This window comes from Neofelis nebulosa, chromosome 4 (assembly GCF_028018385.1).
Source record: "Neofelis nebulosa isolate mNeoNeb1 chromosome 4, mNeoNeb1.pri, whole genome shotgun sequence".
In the NCBI taxonomy this organism is placed as follows: Eukaryota; Metazoa; Chordata; class Mammalia; order Carnivora; family Felidae; genus Neofelis; species Neofelis nebulosa.
In genome coordinates this window covers 111,688,619-111,708,688 of record NC_080785.1, presented here as the reverse complement: position 1 = coordinate 111,708,688, position 20,070 = coordinate 111,688,619, and the positions used below count along the sequence as shown (strand labels likewise).

The 20,070-nt window shown below is 56.3% G+C and overlaps 2 protein-coding genes and 1 long non-coding RNA gene across 6 annotated transcripts in view; 1 reads left to right on the top strand and 2 right to left on the bottom strand.

Annotated features, from left to right (window-relative positions):
* Positions 1 to 562: 562 nt before the first annotated feature.
* Positions 563 to 7,967, bottom strand: ABTB1 (ankyrin repeat and BTB domain containing 1). 4 transcript variants are annotated; one of them, XM_058725781.1, is made up of 13 exons: positions 7,732 to 7,879; positions 6,685 to 6,923; positions 6,482 to 6,509; positions 6,303 to 6,358; positions 5,126 to 5,270; positions 4,820 to 4,979; positions 4,680 to 4,725; positions 4,217 to 4,333; positions 4,013 to 4,131; positions 3,650 to 3,748; positions 3,376 to 3,543; positions 1,251 to 1,451; positions 563 to 1,171 (listed from the first exon to the last, which is right to left on the bottom strand). In XM_058725781.1, the coding sequence occupies exons 1-13, from the start codon at positions 7,785 to 7,787 to the stop codon at positions 965 to 967; spliced, it is 1,641 nt and encodes a 546-aa protein (XP_058581764.1). In that variant the 5' UTR covers positions 7,788 to 7,879; the 3' UTR covers positions 563 to 964. The 4 variants fall into 4 exon arrangements, with proteins under 4 accessions (XP_058581764.1, XP_058581765.1, XP_058581767.1 ...); XM_058725782.1 differs by having other exon boundaries at positions 6,447 to 6,509; positions 6,747 to 6,923; positions 7,732 to 7,878; XM_058725784.1 differs by lacking the exon at positions 6,685 to 6,923 and having other exon boundaries at positions 7,732 to 7,967.
* A 62-nt stretch (positions 7,968 to 8,029) lies between these two features.
* Positions 8,030 to 20,070, bottom strand: part of PODXL2 (podocalyxin like 2) — a 40,474-nt gene continuing 28,433 nt past the window's right edge. Inside the window, exons 5-8 of the mRNA XM_058725780.1 lie at positions 12,124 to 12,280; positions 11,508 to 11,569; positions 9,032 to 9,211; positions 8,030 to 8,560 (exon numbers count right to left, since the gene is read on the bottom strand). Of these exons, the coding sequence (XP_058581763.1) occupies positions 8,348 to 8,560; positions 9,032 to 9,211; positions 11,508 to 11,569; positions 12,124 to 12,280 (612 nt within the window). The 3' untranslated portion in view covers positions 8,030 to 8,347. The remainder of the gene's footprint in view (positions 8,561 to 9,031; positions 9,212 to 11,507; positions 11,570 to 12,123; positions 12,281 to 20,070) is intronic.
* LOC131509728 (uncharacterized) lies at positions 14,156 to 19,173 on the top strand. Its single transcript, XR_009260672.1, has 3 exons — positions 14,156 to 14,267; positions 18,730 to 18,862; positions 19,085 to 19,173. It is a non-coding gene; the product is annotated as an uncharacterized LOC131509728 (long non-coding RNA).

Genomic DNA, 20,070 nt, shown 5'->3' with positions numbered 1-20,070 from the left:
AGAGGCCCGGAGGCCTCCCCAGGAAGGAGGCTGGCCCTGGGCCGAGGGAGGTAGAGGTGCGTCCTCAGCCCCTCCTGGCGCAAGGCTCCCCACAAACAGCGGCCGGCAGCCGGCGAGTAGGGTCCCTGGGCCTCCTCCCACCCCTTCCACGTGGATGCTCGATAAATGAGCGCTAGGAATGTCCGCGGCACAGCCCGCTCTTGCCCGGTCCGGGGGGAAGCAGCCTCTGCGGTCAGGCGATCAGCCTTCCCACTAAACCTCCCCCAGGACCCTGGGGTCAGACCTCATCACGAGTAGCCCGAGGCGAAAGTTGTGCCCGAGAGGAATGCGACCACCGGAGAGGCTGGGCCCGGCTGCGAGATCTCAGGGCCCCCACAGAGAAGGGCCATCTACTCAGACCCACAGACGCAGGCGCCCCCGGCCCCCAAGGAGCCCTCGCTGGGCACCCAGACCTTCCTAGCCTGGATGAGGGGGTCCACATGCAGAGCTCCTCCCTGGACCTCCCCAACTCCTGCTCCTGGGCTCCCCCCACCCCCCACCGACACAGGCTGGGGCTCCCACGGTGAATTCAAGCTTTATTGCCACACACAGACTCTCCTGCTTCCTCTGGGCCAACTCCATGCCAGGCAGAAGCTGGCTTGCTGGGCTTGGCCTGGAAGCAAACATGCCACGGCCGGAAGAGCGGGGGAAGGGAGGGGGTCTGGGGGAGGGAGGCCCTAAGAGACCCCGACCCCAGGTTTCCCTGAGTGGCGCCCAGCCCCAGGGCCTTGGGGGCTGGCTTGTGTTGGGGGAAGGGGCTCATCCTGACCCTCCTCTGGGGCCCCCAGACCTGTGGGGAGAGGGGCACCCCACCGAGCCCCCTCTGCCCCCGCCGCGCCCCCGAGGGGCCAAGAAACAGAAAGAAGAGCTGCACGTGCATGTGCGCCCACACGTGCCGCCACAGGGGGCCCTCGCCAGCCGGCAGTCAGCAGTCCAGGCCGATGGACACCAGCAAGTCCTCAAGCGCCCGCAGCCGCTGCTGTGCCTCCTCGATGGCGCTGTAGGTCTGCACCGTGCTGGCCACGTGGAAGCGGATGTCGTCCACCAGCGGGATGGAGTCCGTCTCCTGCCGGGCGGCCACGGCTGCCGCCTCCTCCCGCACGGCCTCCACGAAGTCCTCCCGCTCCACCAGCTGCGGGCAGGCCAGCTCAGGGCGACGCCAGCCACCTGCCCGCAGCCCGCCCCGCCCACCACGGCTCCCACGGGCCCACCTTCTCGATGACCTTGGCCATGTACTCGGTGCACTGGTCCTCGAGGCGCGCCAAGCGGAACAGCTTGGCCACACGCCACACGCCCACCACACTGTCCTCGTCCAGCAGCTGGGCCAGGCTGCGGCCACACAGCCGCTTCAGGCCTGGCAACAGGTACATGTCGGCCACGCTCAGCACGTCGTAGGCCGCTTCCGGGGGCAGCTGCGGAGAAAGGAGGAGTGAGGGAGGGTGTGCCCAGAGGTCACCGAGGCCACTCGGGGGGCTGGCAGCAAGGTTGGGAGCTGTTAGGGAGAGGGCGGAGGATGCAGGCAGGGCAGGGGCTCCCACCCATGCCTTGGGGTGCCCAGACCGCTGCAGGCATCCGTGGGCCTAGAGGGCTGGAGGACCTGGGGTCCCCGTGCCTCGGGCAGGCCTGGAGGCCAGGTGGCAGGCAGGGCCTTAGCAGGGGAAAGAGCTCGGGTTGTGAATCACAGACCTGTGCTGTGGAATTCTAGCTGTGGGACTGCAGGCAAGTTACTTCACCTCTGTGTGCCTCAGTTTCCTCTCTGGGAGGTGCAACCATGCCTGCCTCAAAAGGTTGTCGGAAAACAGAAGGTGCTATCCAAACGGAGGCACCCACACAAAGGGTGATGGAGTTAACTCTTTCCCTGCTCTCTCCCACCCACACCTGGACCCTGTGCTGGGAGAGACCATGTGCTCAGCTCCGGTCCAGACTTTGGACAGTCACAGGGAACAGGCTGGAGACAGAGTGGGCAGGACCTCTGCTAGCACATCCCAGGCCACGCACACTGCTTACTTGGGCCAGGCACTTTCCCTGCAACACACACATCCACCTGCACAAGACCTTAAGAGAGAACAACTATGGGCATCCCTGCTTTCTAGAAGGGGGAAACTGAGGCACAGAGCAGTTTAGTAACCAGCCCGAGATCACACAGCTTGCGAGCAGCTAACCCAGTGCCAAACCAGGTTTGGAGCCCAAGTCCACACTTTGAGCCAGCCACAAAGCTCAGGAGGGGTGGGGATGGGACAGGGTGGACCCTGGGTGGCAGGGGCCACAGAGCTGAGCTGTGCCGCAGGAGAAATGAAGCTGAGGAGGCAGGAGGAAAGGAGGCCCGGGAGGGCACTCAGGTAGAGAGGCTGGTGGGCTTAGGAATGGGAGTGCTACATGAGGCGAGCAAGCAAGGGGCTGAGGCCACAGCCCAGCTTGTCCCCCATGCCCTCCTCCTGCCCAGAGACCACCTTTCCCAGCCTGCCATGTTGGCAAGCACAGCCGCTAAGTTCTCTCCAGGGCAACATGAGAACCAGTGTGCGTGCGTGCATGTGTGTGTGTGTGTGGCCTCCACCTGGCCTATCACAAAGACACTGCTTGCCTAGTCTTCCTCTTCCTCCTAAAACGTGAGCTGGCCTGCACCCCAATCTCCAGATGCAGAGGGGAATGACACCCTGGGTGCTGCGGACCAGGTCTGGCCCACCCCGTGTTTTGTAACCAAGTGTTACTGGAACGCAGCCACACCCACTCACTTCTGCCCCGGCTCCCAGCTCCACAGGAAGGGAGAGCTCACCGGCTGGGACTGAGACCCCCTGGCACACGGCATTTACACACACACACACACACACACACACACACACACACACACTCTTCTGGCCCTATCTACGGCTATTCATGTTGCCCGTATGTTAGGGATGCTCTGGGGCAACTGAAGACCCGGACAGGCACCAAGAGAGCTGGGGACAGACATCCAGACCCCTGGGAGTGGACAGCCTCAGGGTTCCCCACTGCTGTGGTAACTCAGGGTTACTGTCCCTACCCACCCTCCCTCTGGAGAAGAGAAGGCGGGGACCCCAGCCTTCTAAGTTCCTTCTAAGTTCCAAGTGTCACGGGCTCATGATACAGCTCTTGTCACTCGTTTCTGTTCTAGAACCTACCAAGGCTCCCTCAGCCTAAAAGAAAAATCCAAACATGTCCCCCACTCTGTCTCCAGCCTCACAGAAAACCAGCCCCACGGAGTCAGTCAGGACCTAGGCACTCCTTTCAGCTCCACAGTGACCCAGCCTGTGGACCTGTCCTGATTCCTGACTGTCATGCCCCCAAACCCAGCAGACACAGCCCGCCCGAGCCCCGCACCTCTGTGTGGTCACTGTATATGTAGTAGAGAACATGGGTGAAGATGTCAGGCGAGATGCCATGTAGGGTGATGGCCGGGAGGCCGCCTGAGGCCTCCAGCTCCTCGTTCTCTCGGAAGTGGTCATCCAGCAGGGCCCGGAAGTAGTCGCTTCGGCCGCAGAAGAAGGCCTGGGGGAGGCTGGGCTCAGGAGGGGCCGCTGCCAGGGTCTGTGGCCAGAGAGCTGGCCGGAGACTTAAGGCAAGGGGCTGGGGGGCTGGGGGGAAGGGACGGCACCTTGTGGCAGAGAAAGCTGCAACCTTCCACCCGGAAGCAGACGTCAGGACAGCTGTTGAAACCATCGGGAAAAGGGAAGGGCAGCTCCCCGAGGTCACCCTGGGGGATGGGAGAGAAGACACCATCAGAGCAGCGGCAACAAGGGAGAGTGGCCGGCCCCAGCCAAGAGCCTGCTTTAGCTCCATCCGGGCAGGGTGGGCTGCTGCCCCATCTGCAGGTTTGGGGAGGGGCAACAAAGGTAACCTGGGCTCAGTAAAGGGAAGTGACTGGCCCCGGGTCACACAAGGACTGAACCCAAGCATGGGGCTCGTGTACCACGGCTGCGTGCGCACCAGGCCCAGCCCCGGGCGGCCGTGCACTTACGCGGAGCTCAGGGGGCAGGGCACAGTCGGCCAGCAGGGCCATGTCCTCCCGAAGCCGGGAGTCTGCTGGGGGGGGCTCGATGGTCAGCACCTTCACGCATGTGCCTGGCTTGGACGCCACTGTGGAGGGGAGAGCACAGCTGCAGGGAGCCCGCTGACCCTGCCAGTTCCCGCCCAATGCCCCGGACCCTAAGCCTGGACGCACCGAACTCAGACACCTTCTCACACTTGGCCTCCAGGTCGCTGAGCAGATCCCACAGCTGGCACTGCTTGGCCAGGCGCTCGCAGTCGCTAACATGCTCCACACCGACGTCCAGGCGACCTGGGTGCAGCGCGGGAGGCTCAGAGCCTGAGAGGGGCCGTCCACTGTCCCCCACACTGGGACTCCTGGGTCTGCTGGCTGCCTCAGCTTTCCCATCGGGAGCCACCGCCTGAGTTCTACAGACCCCGGGACGGGTGGGAGGGGGCTCGGTTTATGGGCAGGGTAAGTGCTTCCTGAGTGGACACACAGGCTCATCGCCTCCCAGCCCACCCAGGAGGCAGCTGGAACAGCACCACACCGCAGGGGACAAGCACCAGGACGTAAAGGGTGGGCCTGAGGCCACAGCTGGGTCTGCTGCTGGACAGACACCCCCTCCCTGCCGGCCCCACGGGGCCCAGAGGCTCACCTGTGTACAGGTACTGCAGCAAGGCCCCGAAGGCCACAGGGTTGATCTGCAGGTAGACACAGCCAGGAGGGAAGGTCGGAGGTGGCCCCCTAGCACGAGCCGCCAGCCGTCCCTCTGTCCCCCCACCGGGAGGGACGCACCAGTGGGTGTCGGAGGACCACGACACTCTTGCCCTTCCATTTGGTGTCCAGCATGTTGGCAAAGTAGGTGCTGCGCGCACCTAGGACGCAGCGGTGTGCCCGGAAGGGTTTCCCGTGCACCACAAAGATCACGTCGCTGTGGATGCCTTGTTCCAGAAGCCTGCAGAGGGACAGGCAAAGGGGGTGTGCAGCATGTGCCTCCCCGCGGTCTCACCACAGCAGCCCCTGTCCCATCCTGCAGGAGAGCCCTCGGCCCCGCATGACCGCCCCACGCCACACACGAGCCAGCCCTGCACCCCATCTCACCGCTGCAGGAAGTCGTCGTAGTAATCCCGCCTCCTGCAAGAGGCTGTCACCTGCTTGTAATCGCGCAGGGCCCGGCGGATGGCGTCGCTCAGCGCCCCATAGAGGCAGCGCTCCCCATCAAAGGTGTTGGCCTCACAGCGGGCTCCTGGGAGCAGCCCCCGCCAGTCAGCAGGTCAGGGATTTGAACACTGCAGCTGGGACAGGGTCTGGGGGAAATCCTAATCTCCCCCCCCACATCCCGCAACCTTCCCACACGTAGGGCCAAGCCCTGGAACTTGCAGCCCCTCCCAAATGACCCTGGGTCCCCTCTGATGCGAGCATCCTCTCTGCCAGGGCCTAGGCACGCAAGTACTTCCGTGGACCACAGACTACAAACAGGGCAGGCTCAGGACTGCCCCTGTTCTATGCACCAGGGACACAGCCGTAAACATACAAATCCCTATCCTGCCTGAAGTGACACTCTAGTGGGGCAACAGACAATAAGCAGGTTAACAAATGATGTCAGGGGCTATGAAGAAAACCAAAGCAAGACAAAGATAACGGAGGTTGCACCTGCCCACAGGGAGGTCACGGAAGGTCACCGTGTCAGCGACAACATGCAGTGACCTGAATGGCAGAGGGAGTCAGCCACGCAAAGATCTGGGAAAGGGCACTTTACGTAGGAAGAACAGCAAATACAAAGACCCTGAGGTAGGAGCACCAGAGAGGCCAGCGCGGGTGGAAGAGTAAGCCCACAGGAGAGCCAAAGTAGGTGTGGCCAGAGGAAGACGACAGGCTGTGTGGACTAGCAAGGCATTTTAGTTTTATGCTAAACGCAAAGGGAAATCATTGGAGAAATTTTAAGCCTATTAGACTTGTTGTGAGATGGACCAGGCTGCGATATGGAGAACAGACAGTAGGTGGGGCAAGAGGGGCGGCGGGTGACCGGAGGAGGCTGGCTCTGTGGCCAGGGAGAGATGCTGTAGCCCGGCTGGGCGGTGGCAGTGGAGATGGGGAAGTGGGCAAACAGGAAAACAGGTTCTGAAGGTAGAACCAAGAGTACTGGCTGACTGAGTATGTGGAGGGGTAAAGGAAGGACAGGGCGTGAGGGCATCGGCCAATGCATACCCATGCCTTTGTGCCCCCACACACGCGCAGACCGCACGTACACGCACACAGCCCCGGCCCCTTCTCTCACCATTGGCCAGAAGATAGAGTACTAGCTCCTCGTGCCCACACAGGCAGGCGTAGTACCTGAGGGAGGGAGAGGAGTACAGGAGGCAGTTATCGGGACTGAAGGCGCCAGCCACCTGCCCTGACCACCCACCCGCCCGGCACTCACAAGGGGGTGCTGTCCCACTTGTCCCGCACATTCACCTCCACGTCCCGCTGCTCCAGCAGGTACCTAGGTGGGGAGGAAGTCAAACCTGGGTCAGGACAAGTTCATGGTCTGGGAGAGGAGACCCATGGAGTGGGGAAAGAGAGAAGACATCCCTTTTGGCTGGGGGAAGTCTCCCCTAGGTGAGGGCAGATGACAAGCAGACCAGAGCAGGAAAGACATTTGAAGCAAAGGGACCAACATAGGTAGAGAGTGTAGATGTGAACGCCTAGGGCAGATGCTGAGACTGTGAGCAGTAGGGACCTCTGGCCTGAAGGCATTTGGGAGCGAGGAGGCAGCGATGGGCCATCTGTTCTGCCACAGCCCTCTGGCTGCTTGGGACCGCAGACTAGATAGAGGAGACTGGAGGTAGGGAAGCCAAGGAGAAGGCTGCTGCAGGTGTCCTGGTGGTGTGGAAGCATGAAGAGAAGTGGCCAGATTCTAGAAGGCAGAAGTCAGGAGACATGGTGGCTGACGGGATGTGAGAGGTGATGGGGGTCATCATGGACTGAAGCCATCACTGAGGTCAGGCAGCCTGGGGGAGATGTCTAAGTTGGACCAGGCGTGCTCTGAATTGCACTCGGCTTTGGGGGCTATCAGTTAACTCCTAGGTGAACCTGATCGTGGGGTGGGACCAGGGACACCGTGGGAGTCAGCAAGCCTGGGACTAACCCAAGGGAGCTAGTGGTGGGTCATAACTAGGGAACACGGAAGGGCCCGCTAAGAGATGTGCCTCACATCCCAACCAGGCACCCCCTCACTCCCTGCTTTACGGCGATTTCAGTGCCAGATTTGTTTTAACCGCATTTAGAAGTTTCCGAATCTCCGGGATCAGAGGTTGATTCTGGGTCCTAGTTGTTCCCAGAGTGCCAGGCCCAGAGCGGATCAGTGGGATGAGCCACGTCTGGAGTCCCAGGCCCGCCCCAGGGTTTGACCTCCGGGTCCTGGGCGCTCAGAGGACGACCCCCTCCTTCCGCCCACTTCTCCGGAGCTCCGCGTAGCAGTCCTCTCCTCTAGGAAGCCCTCCGGGACCCCAAGGAGTAAATCACCGCCAGCACTCCGTCCCCAGCCCCGGTTCGGAAGGCTGCCGCGGCCCCCTGCTTTGCCTCTTGGGGGTAGGTCAGCGGAGGGTCGGCCGCCAGGGCTCCGGCGGCACAGGGGCGCGCGCCTGTCCCGAGCCCGTCCACTGCACGCCCCCGGGGGTGCCCGCCCCACCCCCCGCACACTCCCAGGGGGCCGGGGTCCTCACCGCACTCGGCCCACATCCCCCTTCCTGCAGCTGGCGAAGAGATCGCTGGTGTCCATGATGCGAGCAGCTCGGACCCCGGCCGAACGACCTCAGGCGGCGGCGGCGGCAGCGGCAGCGGCAGCGGCGGCGGCGGCAGCGCGCCCCGGCCGGATGTAAACACACGCCAACCCCGCCCCGCTCCGCAGCGGCGCCTGGCGCCCGGAGGACCGACCTGGGCCACGCCGCCCCGCCCCCTGCGCGCCCGCCCCGCCCCCGCCCCGCCCCGCCGCGGAGCAAGAACGAGTCCGGCAGGCAAACGGGCTGGGCCCGGCGTGGTCTCCGGGCGGCTTTAATGGGGGTCCCGGGGCGCGGCCGGGGAAGCGGGGCCGTTCCGGGACCGGCTCCTGGGGGCGCCAGACGGGGATGGGGAGGGCTGTGCCGAGACTGTTCCGTGAGTCTGTGGGAAGCGGGAGGACCCCGCACCGAGGGCCGGGCTGCGGGAGAGCGGCCGGGGCCGGGAGGGGAGGGGAGGCGCGGTTGTCCGCTCCGGATCCGCCCAGCTCGTCCCGGCGCAGTCCCAACGGGGCGAGGGTACGGCCGCGGGGTCACAGCGGGCCAGAGCTGCCGGAGGGCGCCCTCACAGGTGCGTGTCCTCCTCAAACACGTCCGAGTCCTCAGGGTCCCGCTTGCCCCCCATGAGCGCGCTCCAGCCCCCAGGGCCGTTGACGGCCCCGCCGCCGTTCAGGCTGGGCTGCTTCTCCTGCATCTCCGACTGGCTGTCGCTGGCCACGTCCAGCGTGGGGTTGTCGTGGCAGCCGTTCTCTACGAAGCGCAGCTCCTCGCCGTGGGACTGTGGCGACGGGAGAGGGACGCTGGGCAAGCGCTGTGGCCCAGGCCCCAACCCGCCTGTGACCTTGAACGAGTCACCTCACTCGCGGTTCCTTCCCTAGTGTGTGAAACCCTCCACAGGCAACCACCAGCGGACCCTCCACAGACGCCCCCTCCCTACTGTTCTGTCCCCCAAACTCCTAAAGATCCTTTGCACTAAACAACCGGTGGCCTCCCTGGTGTCATCTGAGCGCTCCCAACGGCCCCCCACTGCACCTCTAGCACCTATCAGGGGGCTGCTTCCCTGCAGAGGGGGACAGGTTGGGTGCCAGGCTCCGGACAAGCAGCTTCACTCAAAGTACCCCATCCCGGGACAATCGCGGCCACCCCACCTGCACATGAGGACGCTGACCTTGACCTTGTGGGGTACTGTCTCCACCACAGGCCCCGCCCCCAGCCCAAGCCCTCTGGCCGAACTTGACCCCATGCTCACCACGTGTTTGAGCTTGGGCAGCCGCCGCTGCCAGCAGTTATAGAGCAGGCCCAGCACGATGATGATCACACAGATGGCACCGATGACCACCAGCACCACAAAGAGCGTCCCATAGTCGCTGCGCACCTGGCTGGCCCGGGCCTGGCAGCTGCTTGTAGTGGAGTAGTTCTGGATGCCAATCTGGGGGTGGGAGGGGTCAGCTTCCTCAGCTGAGGTCCTGGGTGCCAGGGCTTCCCACAGGGCCATGGGGTTAGGCTCAGGCACAGGGAACAGGCTTTAAGAAGAGCTGGCATAATCCTGACTAAGCCCCCTCGGAGGCCGGGACCTGTGCTCATCTGGGAATCTAGCCCTATCTCTGCCCTATCCCCCTCTGTTCACCTGACAGCAGCCCCAAGCCTCTTGATCCCATGCCTCCATTCCCAGCCTTCCCTCACATTGCCACCATGGCTCTGCCCTGACTCTGTCCCTGCTGGGGCAGAAGTTTGGCTCCACTACGGAATCAGGTCCCTGAAACAGTCTCCACCTTGGGGATGGAGGTGTTCAGGTATCATTCTGCCCATTATGGGCTATAGACAGTGTAGACTGGGATGCGGGGGACAGCCTACATCCCGGGCTATCACCAGCTCCCAGCTTCCTCCCTTTGCCCGTTAAGAGTAGTCACCACAGGCATTGAGCTGCCCAGTACCCCTGCCACAGAGCAGGCTGTCTTCGGTGGGTCTGCCTTCTTGGTCCTAGAGGTTGCTGTGCCCACACCGGCCCAAGCAAGCACTCCCTCCATAACTCAGCCTCTTGGGCAGAAAGCAGGGAAGGGGAGATGCCATCCTCATCCGACGACAGGTGCCGGGGAGAGGGTGTTGTCTACTAGCCCCCAGTGTAGAGACCTGGGAACCTCCCTTTCTGCTTTGGGCTTCCCTAAGGCCAGGTTGTCATCGCTTCCTGAGTGTCTGTGAACATCCTGTTTAGTTACAGTACTATTCTCCATTGGCTTTTGAAGTTATCAAAGATCAGTTTCTCTCAGTAGAATCACCCACCAATGACACTGCTAAATTTGCCCACTCATATACTTCCAAAAAGACACAGCATGCCTTCTGGCCAAGTCAGTCTGAACAGTGTCCAGTAAAGCTAGAACACCCAGGGGCCAGGAGAAGAGGCAGGAAGTTTTTGTGGGGAAAAAAAAGATCAAGGCCAGCCCAAGTTTCCTTCCACCAGTCCCCCTGTGTTCACGAACCCAGAACTTCACAACTGGAAAGGCCCTCGGTAACCATCCAGGTAGTGAGGACAGCCTCACGGTTAAAGGCCTGGACTCTTAACATCATTCAGGCCTTGTCCAAAGCCTGGCTCTGTTGCGTAGTGGCTGTGCCTTCTCAGGTGGGCCACCTCCCTTCTCTGGGCTACAGCTCTCACATACAGCACCTACAGTACTCCACAGGTACCTTATTTAATCCTGACAAGGCCTGGGGTGGCGGTGAGGGCCAAGTGAGAGAACCCAGCGCAGTCCAGCACTTAGTAAGCACTCAATGTGCTTATCAAAAACACCCAAAACCACCACCACAACCACCTTTCCGGCTGGCATGTGATAGATAGGGAGGCAGGGCCCATGGTCACAGCCAATTCATCTTTCACAACTATGAATGCTGCAGAGCCTTGGAGAAGGGGACTAATGCCAGGTCACTGGGTTCCACAGCGAATACGAGTACTTTGGATGGAGATGAATGGTGATGGTCCTGAAGAAAGGAGGTGAGGAGCCCAAGGTGTTTCCCTTCAGAAAAAGTACAAGGACCAGGAGGACTGAGGGGACCTGCCCCTCCCACAGGCCCCAGCTCTGCTCAGCCTGACGCAGGGGTAGCAGGTGGTACAGGAGGAGAGGTTGGCCAGCCTGCCCTCCAGCCCACATCTCCAGGACTGGCCATGCAGCTGGCCAACCGCACAGGGGTCAGAGGTGCCCCTCAAGATGGCAGGGCTGTCGCCCGAGCCTGAGCCCCGTGCCCACTCCCCAGCAGGCCCTCTCCCACCAGAGAGCTCCCGGCTGATGGCCTCCGGGCCGTGTTCATGCCTGTCTTTCTCCTGTGGTTTCTGAGACTGCGGCATGCTCTCCCAGCCCACCAGGCCTCTGCCCAGTTCCTGGGCCAGACATGGTGTTGCTCCTGCTATCTTCCCAGAAACGCCCACTTACCAGTCCAGATCCCCCTCGGAGGTCCCCTTCCTTCTGAGTCCTCTCCTGCCCCCGACCCGCTCCTGGCCCTTCCCGCCCCTGGCCATTTCGCGAACTGTGCGCTTGTGCACACACGTATGTACGCACTCTGTCTCTCCCACGGGAATGGCGTCTTAGGACAGCTAAGAGGAGGAGCTGCCCAGAGCAAGAGTCTGTCTTCTGCTCCTTCGCACCACGGTGCAGGCTGTCTCCTGCCCTCAGGGAAGCCAGCCCTGCTCCTAGAACTTTAAAGAACAGGAGGGGAGCGGCTCCCTGCCCTCTTACCTCCACCAGATTTCTGCGGATGTCTCCCAGCATGGAAAGGACGTCTTGAGTGGGCACCACCCCTGGGGAGAGAGACACCATCATCAGCACAGCCCCGGCCACTGAGGCACCCCCAGCCCCCTGGGACAGCCTCTGGCCTAAGCTTCCAGAACCTTGCTTCCCAGCTCTTGACCACACGTGGACCTCACGGTGCATGTGCTCCTATGCTTGCTTCCTGCTGGCCAACTCCTTAAAAAGGACTGAGTGAATGACCGCCATGTGACAGGTGTGACACCAGGCGGTCACTCCTACAGCCCCCCAGCACTGCGTTCTGAACGTGCCCCCTCCACAGCCCCCCACCACTAAGTGTACGCCCCCCGTGCTAAAACCACACCTCTTCCCCTCTGGGTCCGAACTTCACACCCTCGTCTTCTCCAACTCCAGCTTGTCAATACTCCCTGAACCCTGCACTGGGGGCCCAACCACTACCACATCCTCTTATCCCAGAGGTCCACGTTCAAAGCCCCTGTCCGTGTGCTCGCCCGTGGTTCTGCAGACCTCCCGTGGCCCTCAGGACATGGTGCTGGTGTAGGGCTGCCCCCCTAGGCCCTCCCTTCCGTGGGCTGTCCCCTCTCACCCTGCTCGCCCACCAAGGTCATTAGAAGGTGCTGCTCCTTCTCGCTGGGCTTGCTCAGGGAGATGTGCCAGTCCCCGTGGCGGCCACTGCCGTGGCGGGGCAGCACCTCCTCCACCAGGGCCAGGAGCTGCAGCCCCCGGTGCTGCCGGAACACCTCCTACAAGGACGGAAAGAGAGCCCCACGCTCAGTGAGGGAGGGGCCCACCTCCAGGCCCGGCCCCCATTCCAGCCCCCAGCCTCCAGCCTTCTGGTGGTCAAACTCCGGGAAAGGCCATCTGGCTGCTCCAGAGGGGACCGCTCTCATAGCTCCGGAGACCGCTAGAGAGGCCGTGAGCGTGGCCTTCGGGCGAGACTGTGGGAACACGGAGACGCACACCCACTGGTTCCGGCAGGCATCTGGGAGCTCCTTCCAGCCTGGGCTTCTCACATGAGGAGGGCACGAGCCTGCCCAGGGACACTCACAGCTGACCTGGGAACAGATATGCTCGCACGAACAAGGAGTGTGGGGAGCTTGTGAGTGGTGTGTGAAGGCCTAGGGCAGTCTGCTGGTCAGGCCTGGAGTTCAAGAGTATAGTGCGAGGGGTGAATATACCGGGGGGGGGGGGGGTGTCAGGGGTGCAACGGACCAAAGATGCGTACAGCCACGCAGCCACGAAACCCGGGAGGGGGGTGGTGGAGAGCGGTAACGTGCTCCTCTCTTGCCTGTCATTGCAGAGATATGGCCCAAAGCTGGGGAGTCGAGAAAGATGTCTGACCACCCTTATGGAGGCAGCGGTGACCAAAGGAACTAAAACAGACATGGTTAAAATGGTAACTCCTGGGGCCAGGGGCAGGAGGAGGGATATAAGAAGACTTCATTTGCATCTGACGCTTTCTTGTACTGCTTAGATTTTCTTCACCTCGTGTATATATAATTACGTAATTAAAAACCACAAACGAGAGGCAGGCACTGGCCAGGAGCTCACTGAGTGGCAGAAACCCACACAAGCCACCAACCTTGCCCCATCAGGGAAAAGCGGCCCCCTCCAGGCCCTGTAGCCACCCCACTCGCCCAGGCTCCTCTCCAGCAGCCATCTCCTGCCGGGACGCAGGAAATCACAGGCTGCTGCACCTGGCTTCCGTATTCCCAGCTGTTCCGCTCTCTCTCCAGTGCCCTGCCTTAGAGCTTGGAGCCGGGCGTCTCGTCACACCACTCCCACGGGGCCCTGATGCTCCTATCGCCTTTCCGTGAGAGCCCAAGCTAGTGAGTCTCCCAGGTCATCGTCCTACCCTACAGGCCACCAAGGGGACTGGAGTTCCTTGTGACCATGGCGAATGGCAGGTGGAAGCCCAAGCCCTGGCACTCACCAGCCTAACAGAAAGCCAAGTGAAAGCCAAAGTTCCGAACTTGGCAGAAAACTGGTATCCGGAGCTAGCCATGAGCTGCTGGGAAAGCCCTGTTCCCCAAGCAGGTCTTACCGTCCTCATGTTCATGTGCACACGCGTGGGGGGATGGGGTACACGCCTGCATCTGCCTCAGTCGCAAGCATGCACTGAACCCAGCAGCCTCCCTGCTTACAAAAGGAACACACTCCTACCAGGGCAATGCCTACCCCTGCCACAGGCCTATGATCCCCGACATGTGCACGTCCCACATTTTCTGCGTCCAGGTGTCTGCCTGGCTTAAGCTCACAGACCTGCGATGTCCTGGTAACATCTGATGGCTATATATTTCGTGCCACTTATTTTGTAGATAGGCACTGAGTGTCACTGGCTTAGAGAGAAAGCCCTGAATCTGGAATCAAACAAATCTGGGTTCAAATCCTGGTTCTGCCATTCACCAGCTCTGGGACCTTTAGCAAAATACTAAACCTCTCTGAGCCTCAGCCTCCCCAACTGAAAACATGAGTATTGGTCCTAACATGATGGATTTAATGTTAGGATTAAAAGGAAAGTACTTATTCTGTCACAGGTGCCAGGACAATTGGATAGCCCAGTATCAAGAAAAAAATTCCCTGACTCATACTTCACACTACAGTGAATTCCAGATGGATTTCAGATCTAAAGCTTTTACAAGTAAGCCTAGAAAGCTATCTTTGTTACCTCCAAGGAGGCAAAGATTTCTAAAATGGACCTGAAAACACTAACCATGAAGGAGAAAATTGGTAAGTTGGACTATTTTATGATCAATTTTTTTTTTTTTTTTGAGACAAAGAGAGACAGAGCATGAACGGGGGAGGGGCAGAGAGAGAGGGAGACACAGAATCCGCAGCAGGCCCCAGGCTCCGAGCCGTCAGCCCAGACCCCAACGCGGGGCTCGAACTCACGGACCGCGAGATGGTGACCTGAGTCAAAGTTGGACGCTTAACCGACTGAGCCACCCAGGCGTCCCTTATGGTCAAATTTTTAAAAATTAAGAGCTCCCATGGGCGCCTGGATGGCTCAATCGGTTAAGTTTCCGACTGTGGCGCAGGTCATGATCTTGCAGCTCGTGGGTTCGAGCCCGCGTCACGCTCTGTGTTGACAGCTCAGAGCCTGGAGCTTGCTTTGCATTCTGTGTCTCCCCTTCTCTCTGCCCCTCCCCTGCCCGCGCTCTGTCCCTTTCTCAAAAATAACTAAACATTAAAAAAATTAAAAAAAAAAAAACACTTCCGTTTATCAGAAGGTACTATTAAGAGAGAAAAAAGGTGGAGCGCCTGGGTGGCTCAGTCAGTTAAGCGACTGGTTTCGGCTCAGGTCATGATCTCACGGTTCGTGAGTTTGAGCTCTGCGTCAGGCTCTGTGCTGACAGCTCAGCACAGATTCTGTGTCTGTCTTCCTCTCTCTTTGTCTCTCCCCTGCTCACACTCTGTCTCTCAAAAAATAAACATTAAAAAAAATTAATAAAAAAAGAGAGGAAAAAGGCAACCCACAGAATAGTAACAGATATTTATGAGATATATGTCTCGTATATACACACACACTTCACAGAGATCTCACATCCAGGTTATATAAATAATTCAGAGAAATTAATTTGAAAACGTCAAGATAACCCAATCGGATGCAATCAGCCGAAACGCATATGAAAAGGTGCTCAAGTTCGTGACTCATCAGGGAAATGCAAATTAAAACCACAAAGTGACACCAGCACCCTACAAACTTTGAGAAATGCCTAAAATGAAGACAATGCCAAGGTTGAGAGAGACAAGGAAGAACCAGACCTGGCACATACTGCTAGGGGCAGTATAACTGGGTACAAACGCTGTGGGAGGCTGTTGGACAGCTTCTGTTCAAGGTGGATATATACACACCGTGCCCCTGCCATGCCACCATGAGAACTGTGTCCATAATGCTCCCCAAAATATGTGTCCAAGAGCAGCCACAGCAGCACATTCCCAAGAGCCCAAAGCTGGAAATTACTCAAAGGCCCAGCAACATTAGAACACATACATCAATGGGACACTATACAGAATCACGAAGGAACAAACTTCCCTACATGCAATCTGGATGAATCTCAAAAACAAAACGTTTTTGCAAAAATGCAAAAAGCCAGAAACAAAATAACTGAATAACTCTGTTTATATACAGTTCAAAAGCATGCAAAACCAGTATACGGTTACAAGTCAAGAAAACGGTTCCCCTTGAGGGAACAGCGTCTGGAAGGGGGAATGAAAAGGGCTCTGGCAGTGCTGATCATGTTCTGTGTCTTGATGTGGGCGGTGTTTATGTGAGCGTGGTCCCTTTGTGACAATCCAACAAGCTGCACACTTATGATCTGTGCACTTTTCTGGATGTATACTGTAAGGCATTAGAGCTTTTCTTAAGGGCAATACACATGTGGGTGTAAGCTATCTTCCCTGCTGACTCCTGTGTGGATGGTGCTTCCTGTACGTCACACCGTTTCTCCCACAGTAGGGACTCCAGATCCTCTGCTACCATCCAAGCACCCATTTCCAATGCCCTAAAGCCATATGCAACTCCAAATGACTGGTATGGTCCTTATGGCAAACAGAAAGGGACACATGCCCTGGCCATCAGATCATTTTGACTTGTGGCAACACAGCAGTCAGAACGGATGAACGTCCTGCTCTCCCACCTTGCTACAAACATGGAGAGATACTGGAAAAAACCACGGCAGAAACAGAGGGCACTCAAAGCCAGAAGAGTGAGCAGGTGCGGAAGCCACAGCATCAACTCCTAGGGGTCTGGGGCCCAGATAGAGGACCCGGGACCTGGACACTTGGCTTTCAATGTCCACGTGCTCTTGGCGCATGTGAGATGAAGAACTAGAGCAGAGCACCAGGATGGAGTCCAAAGTCCCCAAAGAGCAACCCTTTTGGTGAAATGGGGACTCAGAAACATTCCCAAGTTGGAGGAACTGTACAGGGTATCTGCCCGTGTCCATGAGTAAGGGAAAAAGGTCATCCAAGGTCACTTAAACACTCAGGCTTGAGACGCCAAGGAGGCTGTCGGTTAAGCCTCCAACTCTTGACTTTGGCTCAGGTCATGATGTCACCATTCGTGAGATGCAACCCCATGTCAGGCTCTGCAATGACAGTGCGGAACCTGCTTGAGATTCTCTCTCTCCCTCTCTTTCTGCCCCTCCCCTCACTTGCTCATGCACTGTCTCTCTCAAAAATAAATAAAAAACATTAAAAAAAAAACCCAGGCTTGTACTTCACCAGGGTGTGGAGTCCAAATGTGAAGTTCTTTGTGTTATACAGATCCAAGCCAAGAACTAAGATGAAAGCTGACCCAGGGCCCCTGGAACTCCCACAGTCTCCCTGAAACCGTTTTGTTGGAACTCTTTCACAACCCAGGGTTGAAGAGGAGATCACAATAATAAATGGTGACCCAGAAAGGGAGTAAAATACAAAGCCACAAGCAGAACCGACATCCCAGGATGCCGTGTTACTAAAACAAAAGGAAAGAAATCATAAAATTAATATACTTACAACAATTCAGAAAATGAAGGAACAGAAGCCATAATGAAAGAAGGGAACAAAATGAAGAACAAAGGGAGGGATTTGGAACCAAGGAGAAATTCTTAACATACAAAACAGTTATCTATATTAAAGATTCAATGGATGGATCAAACAGAAGATTAGACACTGCTGGAAGAGAGTTATTAATTTGGAAGATAGAGCTAGGAAATCACTCAGAATGCATCAGGGAGGGGCACCAGGGTGGCTAAGTCGGTTGGGTGTCTCACTCTTGATTTCAGCTCAGGTCATGGGATGGAGCCCCGCACTGGGCTCTGCACTAAACACGGAGCCAGCTTGGGATTCTCTCTCTCTCCCCCTCTGTCCCTCTCCCCAGCCATGCTCTCACTCTCTCCAAAATAAATAAAATGGAAAAAGAAGAATGCATCAGAGATATTTTAAAGAGAGAAACCATGAAAGTGTTAAGAGACGTAGTAGACAGAAAAATAAGGCCCAATAAACTTGTAACAAGAATGAGAGAGAAATGGGAAATTGGTAATATGTATCAAACTGCATATGCAATCTCACTTCTGGGAATTTACTCTGAAGATACATCCCAACAGCACAAAAATACATACAAGGTTAGTCAATGCAGCCTTGTAAGTAATTGCAGAATACTGGAAACCACCCAAATGCCCACACAAGGGAAATTTAATGAATAATCTATAATACATATACATAACGGAGTATTATTCAGTTGTAAAAATAAAATGATTGAGAATAATCTCCGTGGGCTAACATAAAGTGGTTTCCAGAATATACTGTTAAGCAAGAAAAGTAAAATGCAAAAAAATAATGTTATAGATTGAGTTGTGTCCACCGTCCCCCCCTCAACAAATTCATATGTTGAAGTCCTAACGCCCGGTACCTCAGAATGTGACTGTGTTTGGAGACAGGGTGTTTCCAGAGGTAATTAAGTTTAAAATGAGGTCATTAGGGTGGCCCTATCCAATCCGATAGTGACTTTACAAGAGGAGGAGATTGAGGACACAGACACACCCAGAGGAAAAACTGTGTAAAAACACAGGGAGAAGACGGCCATCTGCTAGCCAAGTAGAGAGACTTCAGGAGAAACCAATCCTGCCAGCACCTTAATCTTGGACTTCCAGCCTCCAGAATAGTGAAGGAATAAATTTATGTGTTTAAGCCATCCAGTGTAGTACTCTGTTATGACAGCCCTATCAAGCTAATAAAAATATAAATACTCTGCTACCTTCCCTGCAAGAAAAAATGGAAAAAATTCTACATCTATCTGTTTATTTCTATAAAAAGAAGCCGAGGAAGGATAACCAGAAACTAATGAGATTGGTTACCTAGAAGGAGTGGGTGGGAATGAAGGCAAGAGGTAATGGGGGAGAGGGGGTTTCTCTAAGCATACATTTTTGTGTCACTTAGATGTTTAGAACCACACTAATGCTTTACATACTCAAAAATACAATTAAATCAACAAGGATGGGGGATCCAAAATGGAATACAAACAGAAACAAAGAAACCTAATCATATTTCAAATGCATAACTACACCAAAAGGGGGAAAAAAACTAAATTAATTTCGGAATCATCCAAAGACAAAAGAAACTTGCAAGCAGACACTGAAGTTTACTTATCAGCAGGTTTGCTTTTGCATCAGCGTGGGTTAAAAATCCTGCAACTGCTTGTGTATTCTAGAACTGAAGAAATGAGTACGTACATTGGGGATGTTGGGAGTGAGGTTTCCGTCGGTGAAGGAAGATACTTCTGTGGAACAGAAGAAGGCTGGGAAGAGCCAGTGGTCCTGGATTAGAACTGGAACATTGGGACGGTAAGCAATCGAAGTTATCACTGTAAATATGTGTGAATACAGAAGTAAACACATATGTACATGTGTACATGTATTATGTATGTGTATCTGTGTCTACAGAGAAAAAATACAGATAATTCTCTCTCAGGGCCTCTAAAAAGGCCAAGAAGCAATGATACCCCAGTAGCCATGAGCACACTGGGAGCCCAGATCTTGTTTCTGAATACCTTTCCTCTTCAAGAGGAACCAGGGCTCCCTGAAGAAAGGGCCAATTCCAGGGTAGGGCAGAGAGAGTACAAGACAGCCTGAAACATCTAGTAAGTACGTCCGTGGTGTGCACTCAGCAACTCAGGGGCCTCAGACGCAGAATCAACTCCTCTCCAGCCGTTTCTGTCTCTAGGCCTTCGTGATCCAGTCCTTTGTGCTGAAGAGCTCTTCAAGGGCCCTCACTGAAGGATGGTTGGTACCACCCCCCGAACACCTCTCGTCCTGGTGCCTCGAGGCTTCTTTCTGTTGTGCAGAGCAACAGGTCAGTTCCCTGCACCACTACCGAGGATTTTCTTTTGCCTTCCAGAACCCAAAGACCGTACCTCTCGGTTTACTACTTCATCCTTCTGCTCCTCTCTTGGATTTTTCTCCACAGGCTCCTTTCTAGTTGCCTCTGCGTGGACCATCTGTGATACTGTAGGTCACGTAAAAGAAGCTGTACGTCTGCGCTGCTTATTTCGCAATCTTGCGGATCAAATTCCTGACACTGAAGCTTTACCTTGCAAGACTTTCTCTGAGAGGCTGTCAGCACTTTCCTCCCTATCTTTTTCTCAGGATGTGTTCTCTGCAGAGCTCCATCATTTTTACATGCATGACTCCAATTACTTTTCATTGAACCCTTGACATTTCGTTCCAGATTAAAGACTAAAACATCAAAACTAAATGCAATGCCTTGTTCCAGGTGAGACCCTGCACCCCTGGTGAAATCTAAGAAAGGTCTACAAATTATACTTGTGCATCAGTCAGTGTTAACACCCCGATTTTGATAGTTGTGCTGTGGTGAGCTGAAGGACCAGCCTTGCTCTGAAGACACACATACTCAGGTATTGAGAGGGAAGGACAAAAGGCAACAATGCCATCAACTTACTCTCAAATGGTTTGAAAAAATGTTAAGAGTTGGTGAATCTGGCTGAAAGATACATGGGATTTCTTTGTATAGGTCTTCTGAGGTTATCTCAAAA

Excerpts from the sequence above, each read along its gene's own strand:
- ABTB1 (XM_058725781.1), bottom strand. The coding sequence starts at position 7,787 with ATGGACACCAGCGATCTCTTCGCCAGCTGCAGGAAGGGGGATGTGGGC. Across the intron at positions 4,726-4,819 it reads TGGTCCTCCGACACCCACTG|ATCAACCCTGTGGCCTTCGG; the intron begins GTGCGTCCCTCC and ends GTCTACCTGCAG. Across the intron at positions 4,132-4,216 it reads TGAGAAGGTGTCTGAGTTCG|TGGCGTCCAAGCCAGGCACA; the intron begins GTGCGTCCAGGC and ends TCCCCTCCACAG.